The sequence below is a fragment of the Dendrobates tinctorius genome, unplaced genomic scaffold (assembly GCF_039654945.1).
Source record: "Dendrobates tinctorius isolate UK_male_01 unplaced genomic scaffold, ASM3965494v1 ptg000008l, whole genome shotgun sequence".
In the NCBI taxonomy this organism is placed as follows: Eukaryota; Metazoa; Chordata; class Amphibia; order Anura; family Dendrobatidae; genus Dendrobates; species Dendrobates tinctorius.
This window is the reverse complement of record NW_027361676.1, coordinates 3962692-3981382: the sequence shown is the minus strand read 5'-3', so window position 1 is coordinate 3981382 and position 18691 is coordinate 3962692. Positions and strand designations below refer to the sequence as shown.

The following is an 18691-nucleotide window of genomic DNA, read 5'->3' as shown; positions in this document are numbered from 1 at the left end:
GTACTCATCCGAGTCACTTGTAGCTACGGTATATTATGCAGACCACATATAAATGTGGGGGTGGCCATACAAAGACAGCACTTATATACTAGAGCGATAAAACGCAAATTGGGAACAGTCCCAATAGAGAGACCCTATATATAGGTAAAATCAAGGGACCTATTGTTACCTTACATGCCTCAGTGAAAAAGTATACAGTAGAGGCTACCTTAATGCAAGGTTTATGAAACATACCAGCAGCATACTCCAAACTAGGTGCCTCAAAAAGAGGCAGAAAATTCTAAGAAATGGCAAGAGGTTTTTCCTTTCTTCCCTCTATGTGTATACAATGCTGTAACAGCAACCTAATGCAATATATACGAAGAGTAACCCTAAGTATTTTATTCACCCTTTAGCGTAGTATATAATGGGTATTACAATCTTGCCACACCAGATTCAACAATTCAGAGTGACAATGAAAGTATAAACAGAGTATAAAAGAGAAAATGGGTATAAACAGGATAAAGACTGATATAATAAATGAGAAGGGAATGCAATGGACTAACAGCATATGATCCCTATTCCTCAGTTGGTTTAAATCAGGAAAACAGACAGCAAGTGAGAGCTCCTTGATCTTTGGTAGATTTGCTTTTTGAAAAGCCGGACAGAAAAGGGGACTCCCAAAAATGCCACTCTCTCATTGCACAGACCTGTGGGAGAAAAGGATCAAATTAGAAGGGTGACAACGCATACCAATCAAACACCGAATTTAAGATCTCCTATAAAAACCGGTGAATAGCAGTTCCTCGTTTAAACCAGCAGGGGAGAGGCTGTCAAGGTAGAATATCCATCTAGCCTCTCGCCGAAGTAATTCATCCGTAACATTGCCACCCCTAATGTTAGTCTGTACACCCTCAAGGCCCTTGAAACGGTCTTCTTTGGATAACCCCTCTCATGGAACCTTTTGGTAAGCTGTCGGGATTCCTGTAAAAAGTCTCCCATATGACTACAGTTACGTCTAAGCCTCAAGAACTGCCCTTTTGGTATCCCTCGTCGTAGATGTGCCGGATGGAAACTGTCAAAATGTAGTACATTGTTCGTGGCGGTTTTCTTTCTGAATAGAGTGGTGGTTATACGATTCTGGTGTATCATCAGTTTTAAATCCAGAAACTCCACCGAGCTGAAAGAGAAGGAAGAGGTCAACTTGATATTCCAGCAGTTATCATTCAGACCACCAATGAATTCATGAAGTTTATCCAATGTACCAGACCAGATGATCACAATGTCATCAATATATCGTAGCCATTTGGTGACTGATTCCTTAAATAGATGTTGTTTATACACATGTGTCTCCTCCCACCACCCCATAAAGAGGTTGGCGTAGGAGGGCGCACATTTGGCTCCCATAGCCGTCCCGGATACTTGTTTGTAGAATGCTCTATCAAAAACAAAATAATTCTTCTCTAGGACGAATTTTAAAAGCTCCAGAATAAAGGCATCATGTCCCCTCTCCCCCGTAGTCTGACATTCCAGAAAAAAAGACACAGCATGCAAACCTAGACTGTGATCAATGTTGGTATAGAGAGCTTCTACATCCAGTGTTGCTAGGATGGCGCCCTCCGGTAGATCCAATTTCTCCAGGAGAAGTATCAAATGTGTTGAGTCACGGACAAACGAATCCAGGGTCTGTACAATTGGCTGCAAAAAGTAATCCAAATAAGAACATGGCCTCTCATATAAACTCCCCATCCCTGAGATGATAGGTCTACCTGGAGGGTGTGTCATAGACTTGTGAATTTTTGGCAACATATACAATGTCGGTACCACAGGATGGACAGGTCTGTGCAATGAGAGAGTGGCATTTTTGGGAGTCCCCTTTTCTGTCCGGCTTTTCAAAAAGCAAATCTACCAAAGATCAAGGAGCTCTCACTTGCTGTCTGTTTTCCTGATTTAAACCAACTGAGGAATAGGGATCATATGCTGTTAGTCCATTGCATTCCCTTCTCATTTATTATATCAGTCTTTATCCTGTTTATACCCATTTTCTCTTTTATACTCTGTTTATACTTTCATTGTCACTCTGAATTGTTGAATCTGGTGTGGCAAGATTGTAATACCCATTATATACTACGCTAAAGGGTGAATAAAATACTTAGGGTTACTCTTCGTATATATTGCATTAGGTTGCTGTTACAGCATTGTATACACATAGAGGGAAGAAAGGAAAAACCTCTTGCCATTTCTTAGAATTTTCTGCCTCTTTTTGAGGCACCTAGTTTGGAGTATGCTGCTGGTATGTTTCCTAAACCTTGCATTAAGGTAGCCTCTACTGTATACTTTTTCACTGAGGCATGTAAGGTAACAATAGGTCCCTTGATTTTACCTATATATAGGGTCTCTCTATTGGGACTGTTCCCAATTTGCGTTTTATCGCTCTAGTATATAAGTGCTGTCTTTGTATGGCCACCCCCACATTTATATGTGGTCTGCATAATATACCGTAGCTACAAGTGACTCGGATGAGTACCTCATTCCAAGCTCCGTGTATTATCATCGTGTATTATCATCCTGTAAACTTGCGTCATACTATTCTCACTATGTAAATATTGTCTCTGTTTGGAGAGTTTTCTCATCCATATGTGCTTCACACAAATAATACATCTTGGATGTAGGAGATCTGGATGAGCATATAAGAGAATCATAGGTTTTTCAACCTGGATTAGTATTTTATTGTAAGCTCTGGGTGTACTAATATCGTGCTGATTCGCGCTATATTATTTTACTATACAAGTGTTGTTTTTTCCATCTATATATGCTCTGTACAATGTACTCTAGATGTAAGAGATCTTGATGAGCTTGTAGGGCAACAACAGGTTACCTGACTCTACCTATCTAGGGGTATTTGATGAGGACTACTTTAATACAGCCTTTGCATAGTAATTTTGTCAATTTATACGCGTCCTGTATGATATATTTATACGCAGGTGATCTGGATGAGCAGTCTGCCTTGAAATTCTTTCTGCTAAAATATTCTGTTGATTTACGCTATACCACTTTTACATACAAGTGGAATTATTGTATTACATTGATAGTGTGACCCTTATACTTGTAAATAAAGGTGTTCTGTTCAAAAACGCTATGCAACGTACCCTTTGTGCCATGATATAAGGGTGCCATATCTTGGTGTTTGTACGGTTAATAATTGTGTTGACACATATGGGAGCGTTTGATCGGGATGACTTCACCACATGAGGGCGCTGCCTGCTTAGCAATCTCCCTCATATTTTCGTCATCTGTGTAACTCCTCCCTTGGTGCTAACTGCTCTATCTGGTACGCTGTTTGCGTACACAACTTGGAGTAACCTTGGAGGATTAGCCCGTGCTGTGCTCTATGAGCGTAGATGCCGTCTGTGTTACGTCACAGACTCCTGTGGGTCATTTCCCCCCCGCCCTGAGCGTGCTCTTCCGGGTATTACACCATGCGCCGAGACTCTGACTTTAACCGCTCTATTGCTGAGGGCTCCCAGCTGGTAATAATCTTCTCTTTATTTTCTAATGATTGCTGTATATAAATATCTGGTGTACACAGGGATGGGATACACTCACCTTGAGGAAGACACCTTGTGTGTCGGAACGCGTGGGTTTCTTTATGCCACCTGATGGGCTGCCTGTCTGACTGCTGACTGGGATGACTGGGTGACCGGACTCTGATACTTACCCTGATAGGGAAATGGTGATGTATAGCTATACTTCAATCAGGGCTAGTGCATCTCTCAGTATTTCACTTTTGATCTGCTAGAGCCACTGACTACTAGGATTAAACATATTCTTTGTGTGGTCATTTATTCAGGTATTATGCTTGATATGATATTACACTCTACCTGAGTATACTATAACCACTGTGTATCAGGTTTTGTTTTACACAACCTACGGTCTTACCTAAATGGAACAACCAGCAGCATACTACTACTAAATAGTAATTTATATGTGATTTGTATACTGTCCAGGCAGTTGGTGGACATATTGTGGACTATGGGACCTCTTGTTTGTTATAGTCCCTTGCCTTGTTTTTAAATGTTTTTATTGTGTGTAGTGTTTCATGACCTGATGTACAATAAAAATTCATGATTTTTTCACAATTACTAGTTATTAGTGTGGTGATCCTAAATTATTTCTTTGCATAGTCTTTCATCTATTTAGAATCTATAGTATCTCTATGTAAATTTGGTGATCCCAGTAGGTTATATTTTTGTACTATTCATTGATGGTGCCCGCTTAAATTGCTTTTGAAGGTGCTGCCCTTTTGTATCTGTAGGTTTCCTGTTCCTGAAGGGCGGATCCCCTCTCTCAGGTGGTGCTGTCATGGACGACCGATAAAGGTTCTATAAAGTAATGACTTTAGGAGGGTGAATAGTTCTGAAGTTTTCAGTTATTTTGTCCTATTTATGGTTTGCTTCACAATAAAAAGAAAACCAAAATGTTCACAGTTGTAGGCATGTTCTTTACATAAACTGATGCAAACCATAAAAAAAAAAAAAACAGGTGTGTTGTATATTACAATACAGCACAAGTTAGCTTAAAAAAATAAAATTTGGATTTTGGGGTCGGACAACCTCTAATTTCTCTGTGCTTCTCTGATGGTGCAGTTAAAGCAGTCCCTGATAGCAGCATGGGAGAGCACTCAGTTCTGACCTAAAGGGCAGCCATGGTGCTGGTACTAATTGCCAATTTTCAGGAACGCACTGCCATGCAGGAAGCCAGGAGGCAGAGGAGCAGTGCACTCCTGGAGATTCACATGCATACACGTATCAGCCAAGCTTGCTCAATAAGGAAGAATAAAAATCCAACGTTTGATCATTCTCATATGTAAATCAGGGTAGTTGGGATGCCCTCATACACATGGCACTGTTGGTGGATTTATCACAATGTGTATTGGAATTTTAATAAAATGACCACTCCACAAAAGGCATTTCATAAAGCTCATCCTTTTTATTTGAAGAGTTCTGCAGCTTCATGAGCAACATTACCATGCTCATAGGAAAAAAAAAAACTATTTTCTGTGGAATATGTTAAAAGGACGACCATTAGTGCAATTATTAATTTCAGACACATACCTTACTAAGGGCACATACAAACAAACCAGGTCATTTAACCAAGCTCATACAATGTAGGTAATGTGCATAAGACTCCACGGAATGATCGGTAACCGATATACTAAACAGTAATACAATCAGATAGCATAATGCTTCATCGTATCAAGAACACAAAAAACCCAAGCACCTAATCATCAGTGGCATTACAGAACTGTGTATGATAAGCAGGGGCCAAATGTGAGCCTTTAAATGCAGAATACTTATTTAAAACATTTTTTTGGGGGGAACCTTACTCTTTACAATCTCCCTTATTAGTTCAACTGTACAGTGTACATGAAAGGTAACTCCTTATAGGAAATCTCAGGGATTTATTCTGTTCATTAATTTCCTATAAGAATTACTTGTAGCCTAACAATATAAAGCAGATATTATTAATCCCCATAATATAGTAAAAAACAAAGTTAAAGGGGTTGTACACCGATATTTAAGGCATATTCATAGGACACTGTTCTTGAGATAGATGCAGAGCCCACCATGATGCCATAAAAGGCTCAGAAGTGACAAACCCTTTAAAATAAATATACCGTAATAAAGTTGAGTGGTAAAGTTTTACACAATAAAATGAAGATCAGCAATTAATTTTGCTTCCTGGCACAAATACGTTTTTTGTTCCTGTCTTTCTTTGCAATGACTATGTGGCTCTTAATAAAGAGATACTCTTATGGACAATATCTTTTAAAAGCTTCTGCAACATTCTCATTCATCTGAATGGCGCTTCCAGAAATCTATGACATCATGCAGAAACAACTCAATGTCGGGAACTGATTTTTCTTGCACAAATTCTGACACAAATCTACATGTGAAAAGACCCCTAGGGTAGACCCAGACATGGGGACTATACAGTGATGTAAATCTGCTGCAATTTACAACACAATCTGCATGGCAGAAACTTTCAGAGCCAATTGTGGCGTTGAAAAACCAGTAAACCTCCAGTAATGGAAGAAAAAGAAAAAAAAAAAAAAAAAAAAACACCTTGTGTGAACAGCAGGACAGATTTTCCATAGAAATTAGCAGTAAGAGTTTTCAAAGTGGTTGTTCTTTATGTCTAACTTTTGGAGGAAAGGATCCACTTAAAGGGAACATGTCACCTGAAATAACATTAACCTGCAAGTTAACAGCGTTATTAAACTGCCTAGCGCCTACACACAGCTGAATGCAGCGGGGGGGAAAATGATCTTTATTCTCCCCGCCAGCATTCGGTATTCAGTCATAGGGGCGGGGGTGGCTCCGGTTCAGTCATCGCCAGTGTAGAGCCAGTGTCAGTCAGGGCCGGGGGCGCAGTGACAGCGGCTGCTCTGTATACTCAGAGCGGTGACTGAACCGGAGCCACCCCGCCCCTATGACTGAATACTGAATGCTGGCAGGGAGAATAAGGATCATTTTCTTCCTACTGCATTTGTCTACGTGCAGTCCCCGGACAGCATAATAACACTGTTAACCTGCAGATTTACAGCATTATTTCTGGTGACTGGTTCTCTTTAAAAAAAAAAAAAACCAAACAAACAAAAAAACCTCTTGTGAACATTGCCAAGCTCCTCACAATCTGAGCATATCCAGAACCACTTTTAGCTTGAAGAAGTTACTCCTTGAACATCTGATGAAAAAATAAAAAAAACCCTCAGTCTGGACATAATCTTAAAGCTCCCAATGCACATACTAATGTTGGCCACACCTGCCGACATCGACAGGTTGTGCCAACATTCTAATGGGTATTGGGGTGCTGGCCGACTGATCATCAGGGAAGTTTTTGATCAGGCATGTATGATTTCAGATTGCCAATCTCTTTGTTCTCCCGAAGATATGCCGCCAGCAGAGACATCAATTGGCAGCTTTCTCATATAGAACTCGGCGCTCCTGTGTCTGCGCGAGTCAGTTGAGATGGCTGTCGGCCATAGCATCGCTCAGCAGACCGCCATCTAATGTGTATGGCTGGCTTTAGGCATATAAAACAGATTTTGAAATCGGATGCATGCTCGTTGTTTTGCAGACATCTCCCTGTGATTTTTATTGGGAGTTTTACATCAGCCAAAATGTGAAATGTACATATTGTCTTCAGGTTTGGATCAGGATTTTATGTGCATTTTAATTATGACGCTGGTGGGAAAAGAAAACAACATTTCTGGAACAGGAAAATTCAAAAACAGACCACGGCATAGCCACGATGCAAATAAATGGCATAGTTTATTCAGTGAAGTCTTGGATTGGATTAAATTACTGGAAACCGCAACATTTTGTAAAGATTGCAAAAAAGGATTAAACACAACCCAGCGGAGCCAGATATGTGTCCAAGTAAAAAAGAACGGTGATGGAAGTGCTTCACTAAATAATTATGGCGAGTATACATAGTTTCTTGGTATATATACTTTGTATTCATGTATTCTTACATTTTAAACTGTTTTGTCGAAAGAAACGCTTCAAAAGTTGAAAGATGTGGGTGACATTCGTTTTTGTGGCTATGCTATAGCAGACCACTGTTGCCATCTTGTATTAAAAGTCATCTTTTATGGCATTAGTCTTCACCCCTGCGGACATATTTTCTACCTCATCACCATGTCAGAAAAAAGGGCTAAGCCATCTTCCACATAACTATTCTTTTGATACACTTTCTTCTGATCCCATCGTGTCCCATACATGCAAGAGGTTAACAGTTTTATCAGGGTGAAGGTCTCTATTCGAATAGTGGGAAACCGTTTGGCAGGCTTTCTTAGGTTAGGATTTGGGGAATGAGAGTGGAAAGGGGATAAAAGGAACTAAATGTGTATTGCCCTATACCATGGTTGAAAAACAGAAATGATATCTAAATATCTTAATGTAAGACAATGAGACATCTTAGCAGAGACAAACCTCACCTTGGTTAGGGAGAGTCAAACAGCAGAAAAACAGACTTCCTACAACAAAAAAAAAAAACCCTAAAAGTTTAAAGACAAAATATATAACTACAACTGGATAAGAGGAATTTGTCACCCATTATTTTCATCTGACCACTTTCCACCGAAGCATGTTTTCCTTCCTGACCGAGCCCCATTTCTCAGATCTGACGCGAGTCACTTTGTGCTAATTACTTTGGAATGCTTCTACCAATCCTATTGATTCTGAGACTTTCTTTGTGACACAATGTACTATATGGAGTGGTAAATTTAGGGGGACGACATTTGCTTTTATTAGAAATTTGGAAAAAATTTAGAAAAATTAGCAGTGATCAAACTTCGAATTTGTATGGCCTTATAAAGGTCATACCACACAATATAGTTCATAACTAACATTTCCCATTCTCTAATTTACACCAGCATTTTTATTACGATCTTGGAAGGGTTAAAGGTTTAGCAGCAATTTTCCGTTTCTCGACAATTTACAAAATCTATTTTTTTTACAGACAGATCCATTTCTTAAATTAAAGTGACTTTGGAGGGGCCTATACTTCGCAAAATCCCCAAAAGAGATACCATTTTAAAAACTGTACCACTCAAAAGTATTCAAAATCACATTCAAGAAGTTTGTTAAGCCTCCAGGTGTTTCACAACAATTAATGGAAACGGAATGAAAAAATTACATTCTTTCAACTCAAATTTTGCTTTAGCCTCCCAATTTTTCATTTTCACTACCTGTAATGAGAAAAATGCATCGAAAAATTTGCTAAGCAATTTCTATAGCTTTTGCAGATACCGGATATGTGATCACAATACACTGTTTGGGCACACGGTATGCCACAGAAGGAAAGTACCACCATTTGACTTTTGGAGTGCAATTTTTGCCGAAATTGGATGTGGACAGCATGTAGCATTTGCAGAGCCTCTAAGGTTCCAAAACCACAGAACCCCCCCCCACAAGTATCTTATTTTTTTTTCAAATTTCACTCCTCATGGGTGTAGTTATCTTTTTGGAGCCACAGGCACTTCAGGAAAGTTTGTAATGTAGGAATGTGAAAACTAAAAATTACATGCTGTGATAAATTTTGTTTTAGCCCCATATTTTTCCTTGCAACAATAGTGGCAGGGGAAAATGGACCCCAGAAATTATAAACCAAATTTCTCCAGAATGAAGCAATATCCAACGCGTTTTCTGGAACTAAAGGTTTGTGCATACGCTGGGGCTCGAAAGGGAAAAATGGTGGTTTGGCTTTTGGAGCATAAATTTGGCTGTAATAGTTTGTGTGTGCCAACTGCACTGCCCTAGAGGTGCAGATGCAAGAACAACAGAAAATCTCCAAAGAGACCCCAATTTGGAAACCACAGCCCACACTGAATCCACGTAGGGTTGTAATGAGTATTTATTCCACAGCCGTTTCACCAATTTCTTTCCCAAAGTCTCTAATGTGGCAAAACAGTAACAATCTCCAAAACAGTGACACCATTTTGCAAATTACATTCACGGAATCCATCTACAGGTGTAGTGACTATGTTGACTCCACTGGTGTTTCCCAGAAATTAGTGCACAGTGGATGTTGCAAAGTGAAAATTGCAAATATGCCATTTTAGTGCCCAATACACAGTGCCCAGATTGTTTCTAGAGAAATTCACCCCATAAATTAAGCGGTTTGTCCAACACTTAAAGGGAATCTGTCACCCATTTTTTTTTGACTATGAGCTGCCACCACTGACATCAGGGGCTTATCTACAGCATTCTGTAATGCTGTAGATAAGCCCCCGATGTAACCTGAAAGATAAGAAAAAAAAAAGTTAGATTATACTCACCCCGGCGTTCGGTCCGGTCCGATGGGTGTCGCCATCCGTCCGATGCCTCCCATCTTCATATAGGAGGTCCGGCGCCTGTGCACTGCAGTATTCTGCTCTGCCCTCAACAGGGCAGAGCAGTGCGCCTGCACCGGAGCCACGACAGGAAGGAAAGAAGAGGACGTCACCATTAGAAGATGGGAGGCGCCGGACGCAACACCCATCGGACCAAGACCAGACCATCCCCCGGTGAGTATAATCTAACATGTTTTTCTTATCTTTCAGGTTATATCGGGGGCTCATCTACAGCATTACAGCATGCTGTAGATAAGCCCCTGTTGTCAGTGGTGGCAGCTCATAGTCGAAAAAAAGGGTGACAGATTCCCTTTAAGCAAATAAACAGCAATACAAGAATTACGCTTTTCACAGTGAAGAAAATGTGACAAAACGACTTTATTGTTTTACTTTTTTTTTTCCAGGATATTTTTTTTTGTATTACTATAAACAAAACTTTTTATTTTTGGGAGGCAGAATGAACAAAAAAACAACAGCGTCTGTCAGCGATAGCAATGAGTACTTTTGTTACTTTTCTTTTAGCAGAAAAACTGTTTTTACTTGCAAAACATTTTTTCTGTAAATGTAATTTTTTCATATTTTTTTAAATTTTATTTTTTCTTTTACTTTATCCCAGTATGGTACATCAACTTTCAGTTGTTTACGTTCTTGTGTAATATCCTGCTATACGTATGCACTGCGAGGTATTAGACCTGTCACTCTTACGCTGACAGGAGGCGGGTTGAACCCTGCATATGCCCGAGCCAAGATCTCTGGGTGACACCGAGGCTATTACTCGACCTGGGTTCATTATGGTTCAAAGCTCAAGTCCCCTTCCTCAAATAAGCATTGACAGGGGCATCAGAAGGGGTAAACGGCCATGATTTGTGTAGGAGAGGTCAGAGCCAATACAGCAGGGTCAGCTATTATCTACAGCCGACACTTAGTGACGATTGTGCCGCCTCTGCTTCTGAGCCGGCAAAATCATTAGACCGTACATCTACGCACTTCTCACTGTGCCATAAATATATGTCAAATGTTGGGAAAGGTTAACAATGAAGTAGTTTGTTTTTTTTCTTTTCTTTATAAAATGACCTTTTTCTCTCCTACTGATAAGCAAATGCAAAAAAAATTAAGATTTTATTTTTATATTTTTCAGTATTGGCCATTTGGGGGGAGTTAATACAAAAAGACCTGGTCAAGTTGAGCAATTTGTAAAAACAACTGAAGAAAATTTGGTCTGACACTCTTTCAGTCCGTGACCAACCAGTGGCTGCCCAGATTACAGATGTAGCCACCTTCCCATCACCATTGATATTACTTTTCTGAACCAGGCCTTAAGTTATGCAAAATCCGATTTTCACACAGAAACAAATGGACGATTTTTCATCTGTATTGTCATTTGTATGCCATTCTTAGGTCTGATTTTCACATCTGTAGGACATCCATATGGCATTCATTTTATAAATCAACATTTAAACTTTTATTTGGTCTTGTACATTTTTACGTTAACAATGGCAATAGATCTGAAAACATAAAAAAACGAAACTACCATCCGCTCAGCACTTCTCCTTTTAACACACCTATTGAGTATAATGAACGGGTTTGCTCTGAAAAGCGGATCTGAATAGCGCATGCTGCAACTTTTTACGCTCAGACTGCTCCTGCATACGGACCTATGGATATACTGATTGTTTTGCACGTGGACATAAAGCTCTTTCAGACAAATGAGTTCTAAGAGATTGAGTCGGTGGCTCTAGGGAAGCCCAGCACTGAAACTGGACGTGGCCTTTCAGAGGTAGCCAGATGTGCTTTACAGCGGTGACGGCCGTGATATATTAGCTCCTTCTCTTACTCCAGGAATACTGTAAACGGTGCGTGCCATATATTATGTGTACTTCACAGCTTATCTGGTTTCAGCATGAGATAGTGACATCAGGAGTCACCATGTTCCTATGCAGTTTATGACTTACAACATCTCCTTAATTGTCTATCCTGGGGAAATATAAAGCAAGTACATTCGTCATATTAATGCCTTAAAGGGGTTTTCCCATGAACAAAGTTAATTTTAATCAATACATTTTTTAATAATAATTTCCACATTAGGATGCGTAAAAAAAAAAAAAAATGTTCCTGTGCTGAGATAATCTTATAAATGTGCCCCTACTGTGTACTGTGTAATGACTGTGTCTGACCGTACAGGGACATGGTCTGACCATACCACAGCTCCTGGGCAGGGGAGGAAGCAAAAGTATATAGACAGGACAGCACGGGATCACCGCTGATTCTTTGTGAGGTAAAACACGGCTTAAAAAATGTCAGGGAAATGTTTTATCTCACAAAAAGAATCAGCTGTGATCCCCTGCTGTCCTGTCTGTACACTCTCTTTGGCTTCCTCTCCGGCTCAGGAGTTGTGGTATGATCAGACCATGTCCCTTTACGGTCAGACACGGCCATTACACAGTACACAGCAGGGGCACATTGTGGAAATTATTATTATTCCAAGATGTATGGATTAAAATCAACTTTAAAATTAAAGTGGTTTTCCCTTGAACAAAGTTAAGGAAACAGTTTTTGTTTTTTAGCTCTAGTTTTTTCATCTTTTCTTCCAAAAGGGGCATTTTTTTTTTTTTTTTTTTTTTAAATTTTCCATACACATAGCCATTTGAGGGCTTTTTTGTGCCAGAAAAGTTGTAGTTTTGAACTCCAAGGTTCATTTTACTATATAAAGTACTGCAATTCCACCATTATTTTTTGGGTTTAAGCTTTAAAACCATGTGGAAAAATGACCTGCCAAAATGATTCTCCAGGCTAGTACTTACATTTTTTTTTTTAGTTAAGTGATGATAATTTAGGATTATTTTGAAGTTTGTTAAAGAAAAAAAAAAATGTTTGTGTTGACTATTTTTGTGTTCTGCATGCAGAGCTGTAGTTTTATTGGTACACATACAATGTTTGTTCACTTTTTATTGCAATTTCTGAGAAGGTGCAGTTTGGAGACTTGAACCTGCAATCGTTTGTACTATTTAGTGTAACAATTGACTACAAATTATAGACTTACATACCTCACTTCTTCTACAATGTTTAATGAGGTCGACAGCCGTCCTCAAAATGACCTTTCACTATGGAGATTGTAATTATTTATTGACAGCAGAAACGAGCGCAATGGTTCCAAACTCAAAATAGGTGGCTGCATGTGGGCCAAGAAAAGATCAAACAAATTCTGCAGCAAAACCTGCATCTTACGACGCAAATAGATCTGCAAATATTGGGGATTTTCCTGCATATGTCGCCTGGTGTAAATCCGCCATTTCTGGACTCGCCTTACTGGTTACACAATATGTGGTCAATATATAATACATTCGGCCCTGAATACTGTCCCTACTTTATGCACTAAACCAATGCCCCGTATGCCGTGGTCCGTATACACTATTCAGGACAGCATTTGATTTTGTAGATAGTAAAGCTTTGCTAGCTAACCCTGGTGGATCAGAATGGTGAAGTTGTTTTCAAGGTACTTTGAAACATTCAACCTTAATTTCACAACTTTTACCTGATTCGAAAATTCAAGAAAAGAAACAAACAAACAAAACCCACAAAAACAGTTTCACGATCAGGATAATGCATGTCATTACTTTGCAAATCTATTTAAAAGGGGTTTTCCCATAAACAAAATTCATCAGCTATTCACAAGATAGATGATAAAAGTATGTCTGCTTGGGGGGGGGGGGGTGTGTCTGGCTCCTGACACCACATATATTGAATACGGGGCTACCAGAATCTCATGTGACTAAAGTACTAGAGAGCATGTGCAACCCCTGCTTTATTGAGTTAATGAGTACTGATTCATGCAGATAATCTGGGACCTGAATGCACAGACTGGGCACGGCTCTCCCATCCACAGTGTCACATGTTTGTATGTGCTCGTGACACTTAGTTGGGAGATCCGTGACCGGTACGTGCATTAGCAGTCCGTGCCAGGATAGATTTGCACGTAACATGGGGGACTTTGAAACATCCCTTCTTGGGAACAATAGAGGCCTCAGCAGCCGGACTCTCCCCCCTCCCACCCATCAACCCTACATTTACCATATAACCTGAATTTACAACGGACTTCTACACTTTATCGCGTCTGTAATGTGTGTTACACAGTAATCACCATGTTGGATATTTCTGTTATAGATCTATCCCAGTAAGGGCAATATATAAGGCAGACTGAGCTAGTCTTACTCTCTTAACCTTTGCTAGTCACTGCTTAAATTGTAAATACTAACTTTCCACAAAGTTTTTTTTCTTTCTAGATTACGCAGAACCTACAAGTTTAGGTAGAGTTGAGAGATACTAAGTGTACATCCAAAAAAAATGAAGAGGGGTTGTCCACTATGTCTAGGGAGGCAGTCACTGGACAAGGGTTGTCAAATGACCATAGATAAATGGAAAACCCCATAACTATGGATAGCTTAGAGACTGGAAAGGCACTGTTTTAGTACTGGCAAGTTGACCTGACTACATTAGGCATCATCTGAGAAGAAAAGCAGCCTAAAGTCGGCCTCCCCACTGCAGCTGCTGCCGACAAGTGGTACATACACACATGCCACACAACTATATAACTCCAATAGGCAAAGTTACATACACAATAGTTCTTAAAAACAATTACAGAACCCAATAGCTGTAGGCAAATGTTATACACGGGTATAATGTAATGTATTTCGTACTAGTGACAAAGCGTGTGAGGTGGATAAGTTGAGGATCACCTTTACAACTGGTCTAAGCTGTTGATGTATACTCACATGAACGTCCATTATTCAGCCAGTTTTCAAACACACATCTTTACATTAAAGAAAAAAAAAACAAGTATTTTTTTTACCAACAGTGCCCAAACTAGATGTTGTCTTCACTGCAATTAGTTCTACCTTGACCTTGATTAGTTACAGCAGCAGATGTCCACTTGGGCACCAATTTCCCAGTGAGGGGCTTTTTAGTCATGAGAACATTTGGCACAGTTTCCTATGGCTTAGGAGTGTTTGGTGCTCTCATGTGATACCTCCACCTCATCAGGCTCCGGTGCTGGCACAGGGATTTCTTCCTCGGGGGACTCTGTGCTATAGAGTTCTTCAGGAATTGTGGCAGATGTGGGTGTAGTTTGAGGGGTTATTGTCTGACCAAACCCTTGGTAGAGTCCAGAAGGAGACGGTGGCACAGATGATGCGGCAGATATAGGATCCTGAGTTGAAGATGACAACAGGCTGGTGTGTTCATTCTGCTCCAGGTCTTCAGGAAAAAACATCTTTCTAGGTCTACCCAAAACTGTTCTTCCTGTAATAAGAGGAGATACACACCATTTTTTCCAAATTGGCAGTGAACAGAGCAGTATTCACTGACTAATAAGTACTTAATTTATGATGGCCATGATTATTTATATTCAATACACACTAATAACTAGTTGCAGAAATATCTAATATAAGAAGAATAAAAACCAACCGTCTCCCCCCCAAAAAAATCCAAACACCAAAACACCTCCATTTCTGAAAATTAAGACACATATGAACAAAACCTATCCACAGGACATGACTAGAGTAATGCAGTATAAAGCCGTACAGTTTCATAAGTGTTCAGAAATTACTCTTATTAACCATCTGTTTTCACCAACTGAGTCAAATATGTAAATTGCTAGTCACTAGTGATGGGCAAACCCGATGTTCGGGTCCAGTTATCTTATGTTAATTGAACCTGCCAAATATTGAATTGGTCAATTGTCCAATGTGTATGACACGCAGGCAGACTAATGGGTGGGGCAAATGTCAATCGCACATGTCTGATTTTGGCAGTGTTAGTCAGTGGCTTTCTCATAGGGAACACAGATTTTCAATTTCACCATATATTATGTATAGGGCCCCCCCTTATTTTTTTAATAACCAGCTAAGGGAAAGCAGATGTCTCTTACCGATTGCCAGGGAAATTGGGGTACTTCTTTTGGGGTTGAGGTCACCTGTGTAATGTCCGCTGACATCAAGCCAAGGGGTTAGTAATGGAGAGGCGTCCTTCAGACCCCCCCCCAGTAGTCAAAACAAACATACACATAGAAAAGGCTTTTATTTGTAAAGAAAAAAAAAAACCTCCCAGACAAATTCCCTCTTTTAACCATTTATTAGAAAAAAAAAAATCCACAGTGGTCCGTCAAAGTACATATAGATGATCCCAGTCATCTTCGACCAGTGTATGGAGCCCCATTCAGAGAGCGAAGATCCATAGACTGGAGCAGCAGTCAATGCCGACTCTCACACTGCACAATGCGAGAACCCGGCTGCAGTGAGGTCAGTAAGGTTACCGTAGTTCACAACCACTGAACTGCGGTATCCTTACTGACATCACTGCTCGCAGCGTGAGAACTGGCAGTAAGTTCTCAAGCTGCGAGTGGTGACGTTAGTCAAGTTACCACAGTTCAGCGGCTGTGAACTGCAATAATCTTACTGATGTCACCACTCTTCACAGTATCTGGGTTCTCACGCTATACAGTGTGAAACTGGCATTGGCTGCTGTTTCTGATTATGGAGCTTTGTTCTCTGAATGGGGATCCATACACCGGATTTCGGAGGACCACTGTGAATTATTTTTTGGTAATAAATGGGTAAAAGAGGGAATATGTTGGGGAGTTTTTTTTTTTTTTTTACAAAATAAAGGACTTGTGTGTGAGTGTTCATTTCTTTTGACTACAGGATTAGTAATCTGGCATTACTGACCCCTGGGCTTGATGTCAGCAGACAATACACAGCTGAAATCAACCCCAAAACCATTACCTCCCTCCCAATTGCCTACTCACCAGAGCAGTCGAGAAGAGCAGAGGCTAAGGGCCAGAATTGGCACATCTAAGTGATGCACCATTTCTAGGGCTTAGGGCTAAGTGCTGGTATTATTAGGCTGGGAAGGAGCCAACATCCATGGACCTTACCACCCCCTTGTTAGTAATCAGGAAAAGCTAAGCAGACAGCAGAAATGATTAGTCTTGTCAGATTAATAAGACCAGCTCACAGCTGTCTGCTTTTTCTTAGCTGGTTATTAAAAATAAGGGGATTTCCACACCATTTTTTTTTCCACCCAAATACTTGTACAGTAAAATACACATACACTATACCAATTCTTTATCTCACGGATATCTTTCTATCACATATTAATCCATCTATCTCGTTCTTTGCACATCTAACACCTAAATAACTGTCATTTCAATTCTGCATTCTATTCGGGTACGTGTCACACAGACAGCACACTTTGCGTTATTCGTGTGCACGACGTATTGACGTCCATGCTACCGGTAAAAAACAGAGATGTCCACATGTGGGTCACATAGACACTTGGCCCGCGTGAATACACGGACATGTGCGCAGCCACATAGATTTAAATGGGTCTGCTTGTGTAAGTGTCTACAGTATGTGTGAAAACGGTCATCACACATACTGGATACACCAACGTGTTAAAGTGGACTATGTATGTGCAAGCATAGTAATGACTTCAGGGCTTAAAACCCCCATACATATTATGTTGGTTGAAGACATAAATATTGAATTAGCCGATGGTCTGATGTGTACGGAGCGCAGGCAGACTAATGGGCGTGAGAAATGTTGATCGCACATGTTTAATTCCGGTGGTGTTAGTCAGTGGCTTTCTCATAGAGAACACAGATTTTCAATTTCACCATATATATTATATATACTAGCCATCTGTGAGAAGACAACCCGATAAAACCACTTTTGAATGCAATTTTGGGTTGTCATCTCAGAGAGAGAGGAGGAGATCGTAATCATGAACAGCACATAAGAAAACACCTACACACCCATCTAAATTGCTGCATAAGGGTTATCCTTGATATTTTGTACTTACCAACATTGCGCACTTGCTCAGAAATATCTGCTCGGATATCAGACACATCCCACATAGCAAGAAAGGAGTCAAAACACGAGCCTTCTTCAGCTTCCTGTACATAAGGTTTGTAGGAAAAGCTGAAGTGGTGAGCAATGGCTGCCAGGAACATTTCAACACAAATCACAAAATCCTAATTCAAGAAAAAATATTTTGGAAACAAGATATTAGATTTTACCAAACATAAGACTCCACAGAGGTGTCCTTATAATCAACATAATAATGGTCAGATCTGACAGATCATGGTTGGTTTAAAAACACACCATTTTTATTGAAAGATTATTCCTTTTAGCGATATTACTGGTAAAGTATGCAAAAATGATTAAAGGGAACCTGTTATGCCCCAAAACACTATTAACCTGCAGATATGGGGTTAATCCGCAGGTTAATAGCGATTCAAAAGTGACTGACCGCTACACATTTATTCCTCCCAGTAGCTCCTGGCTTTCAGTCATGTAGGCATGGCTGTCAAAGCTTCAGTCACCGCTTAGTACATATTGAGCGGCGGCTGTAACTGCGTCCCCAGCACTGACTGACAGCCGGCTGTCAGTCAGTGCTGGGGCAAGATTAAAGCCTCCACTCATTATGTACTGTGTGGCGACTGAAATCACGCCTCTATGACTAAAAGCTGAAGGCTGCTGGGAGGTATTAAAGTTAATTTCCTCATAGCAGCCGGCACCTTAGGAATGCCATTCATCTGCAGATTACAACCATATCTGCAGGTTAATAGTGTTTTGGGACATGACATTTTCCTTGCAAAAATGTACATTTATTTAAATGTTATTAATATTTTAAAAGTCTCATTAAAATACAGTATTATATTGTGTTTCCTTTATTTTTTACTGTTTGAAGGGTGCAGTACTCTCATCCATCAGTGAAGAGATGGCTGCAGCCAATCACTGGTCTCTGAAGTGACATTTG

At 40.1% G+C, this 18691-nt stretch overlaps 1 protein-coding gene across 4 annotated transcripts in view; it reads right to left on the bottom strand.

Annotated features, from left to right (window-relative positions):
• Positions 1 to 10236: 10236 nt before the first annotated feature.
• Positions 10237 to 18691, bottom strand: part of TMEM184C (transmembrane protein 184C) — a 28299-nt gene continuing 19844 nt past the window's right edge. For 3 of the 4 annotated variants that reach the window (XM_073576241.1, XM_073576240.1, XM_073576244.1), the window contains exons 9-10: positions 17732 to 17903; positions 10237 to 15172 (exon numbers count right to left, since the gene is read on the bottom strand). In XM_073576241.1, coding sequence (XP_073432342.1) covers positions 14871 to 15172; positions 17732 to 17903 — 474 coding nt within the window. In that variant the 3' untranslated portion in view covers positions 10237 to 14870. The remainder of the gene's footprint in view (positions 15173 to 17731; positions 17904 to 18691) is intronic. The other variant, XM_073576242.1, reaches the window with a different exon arrangement.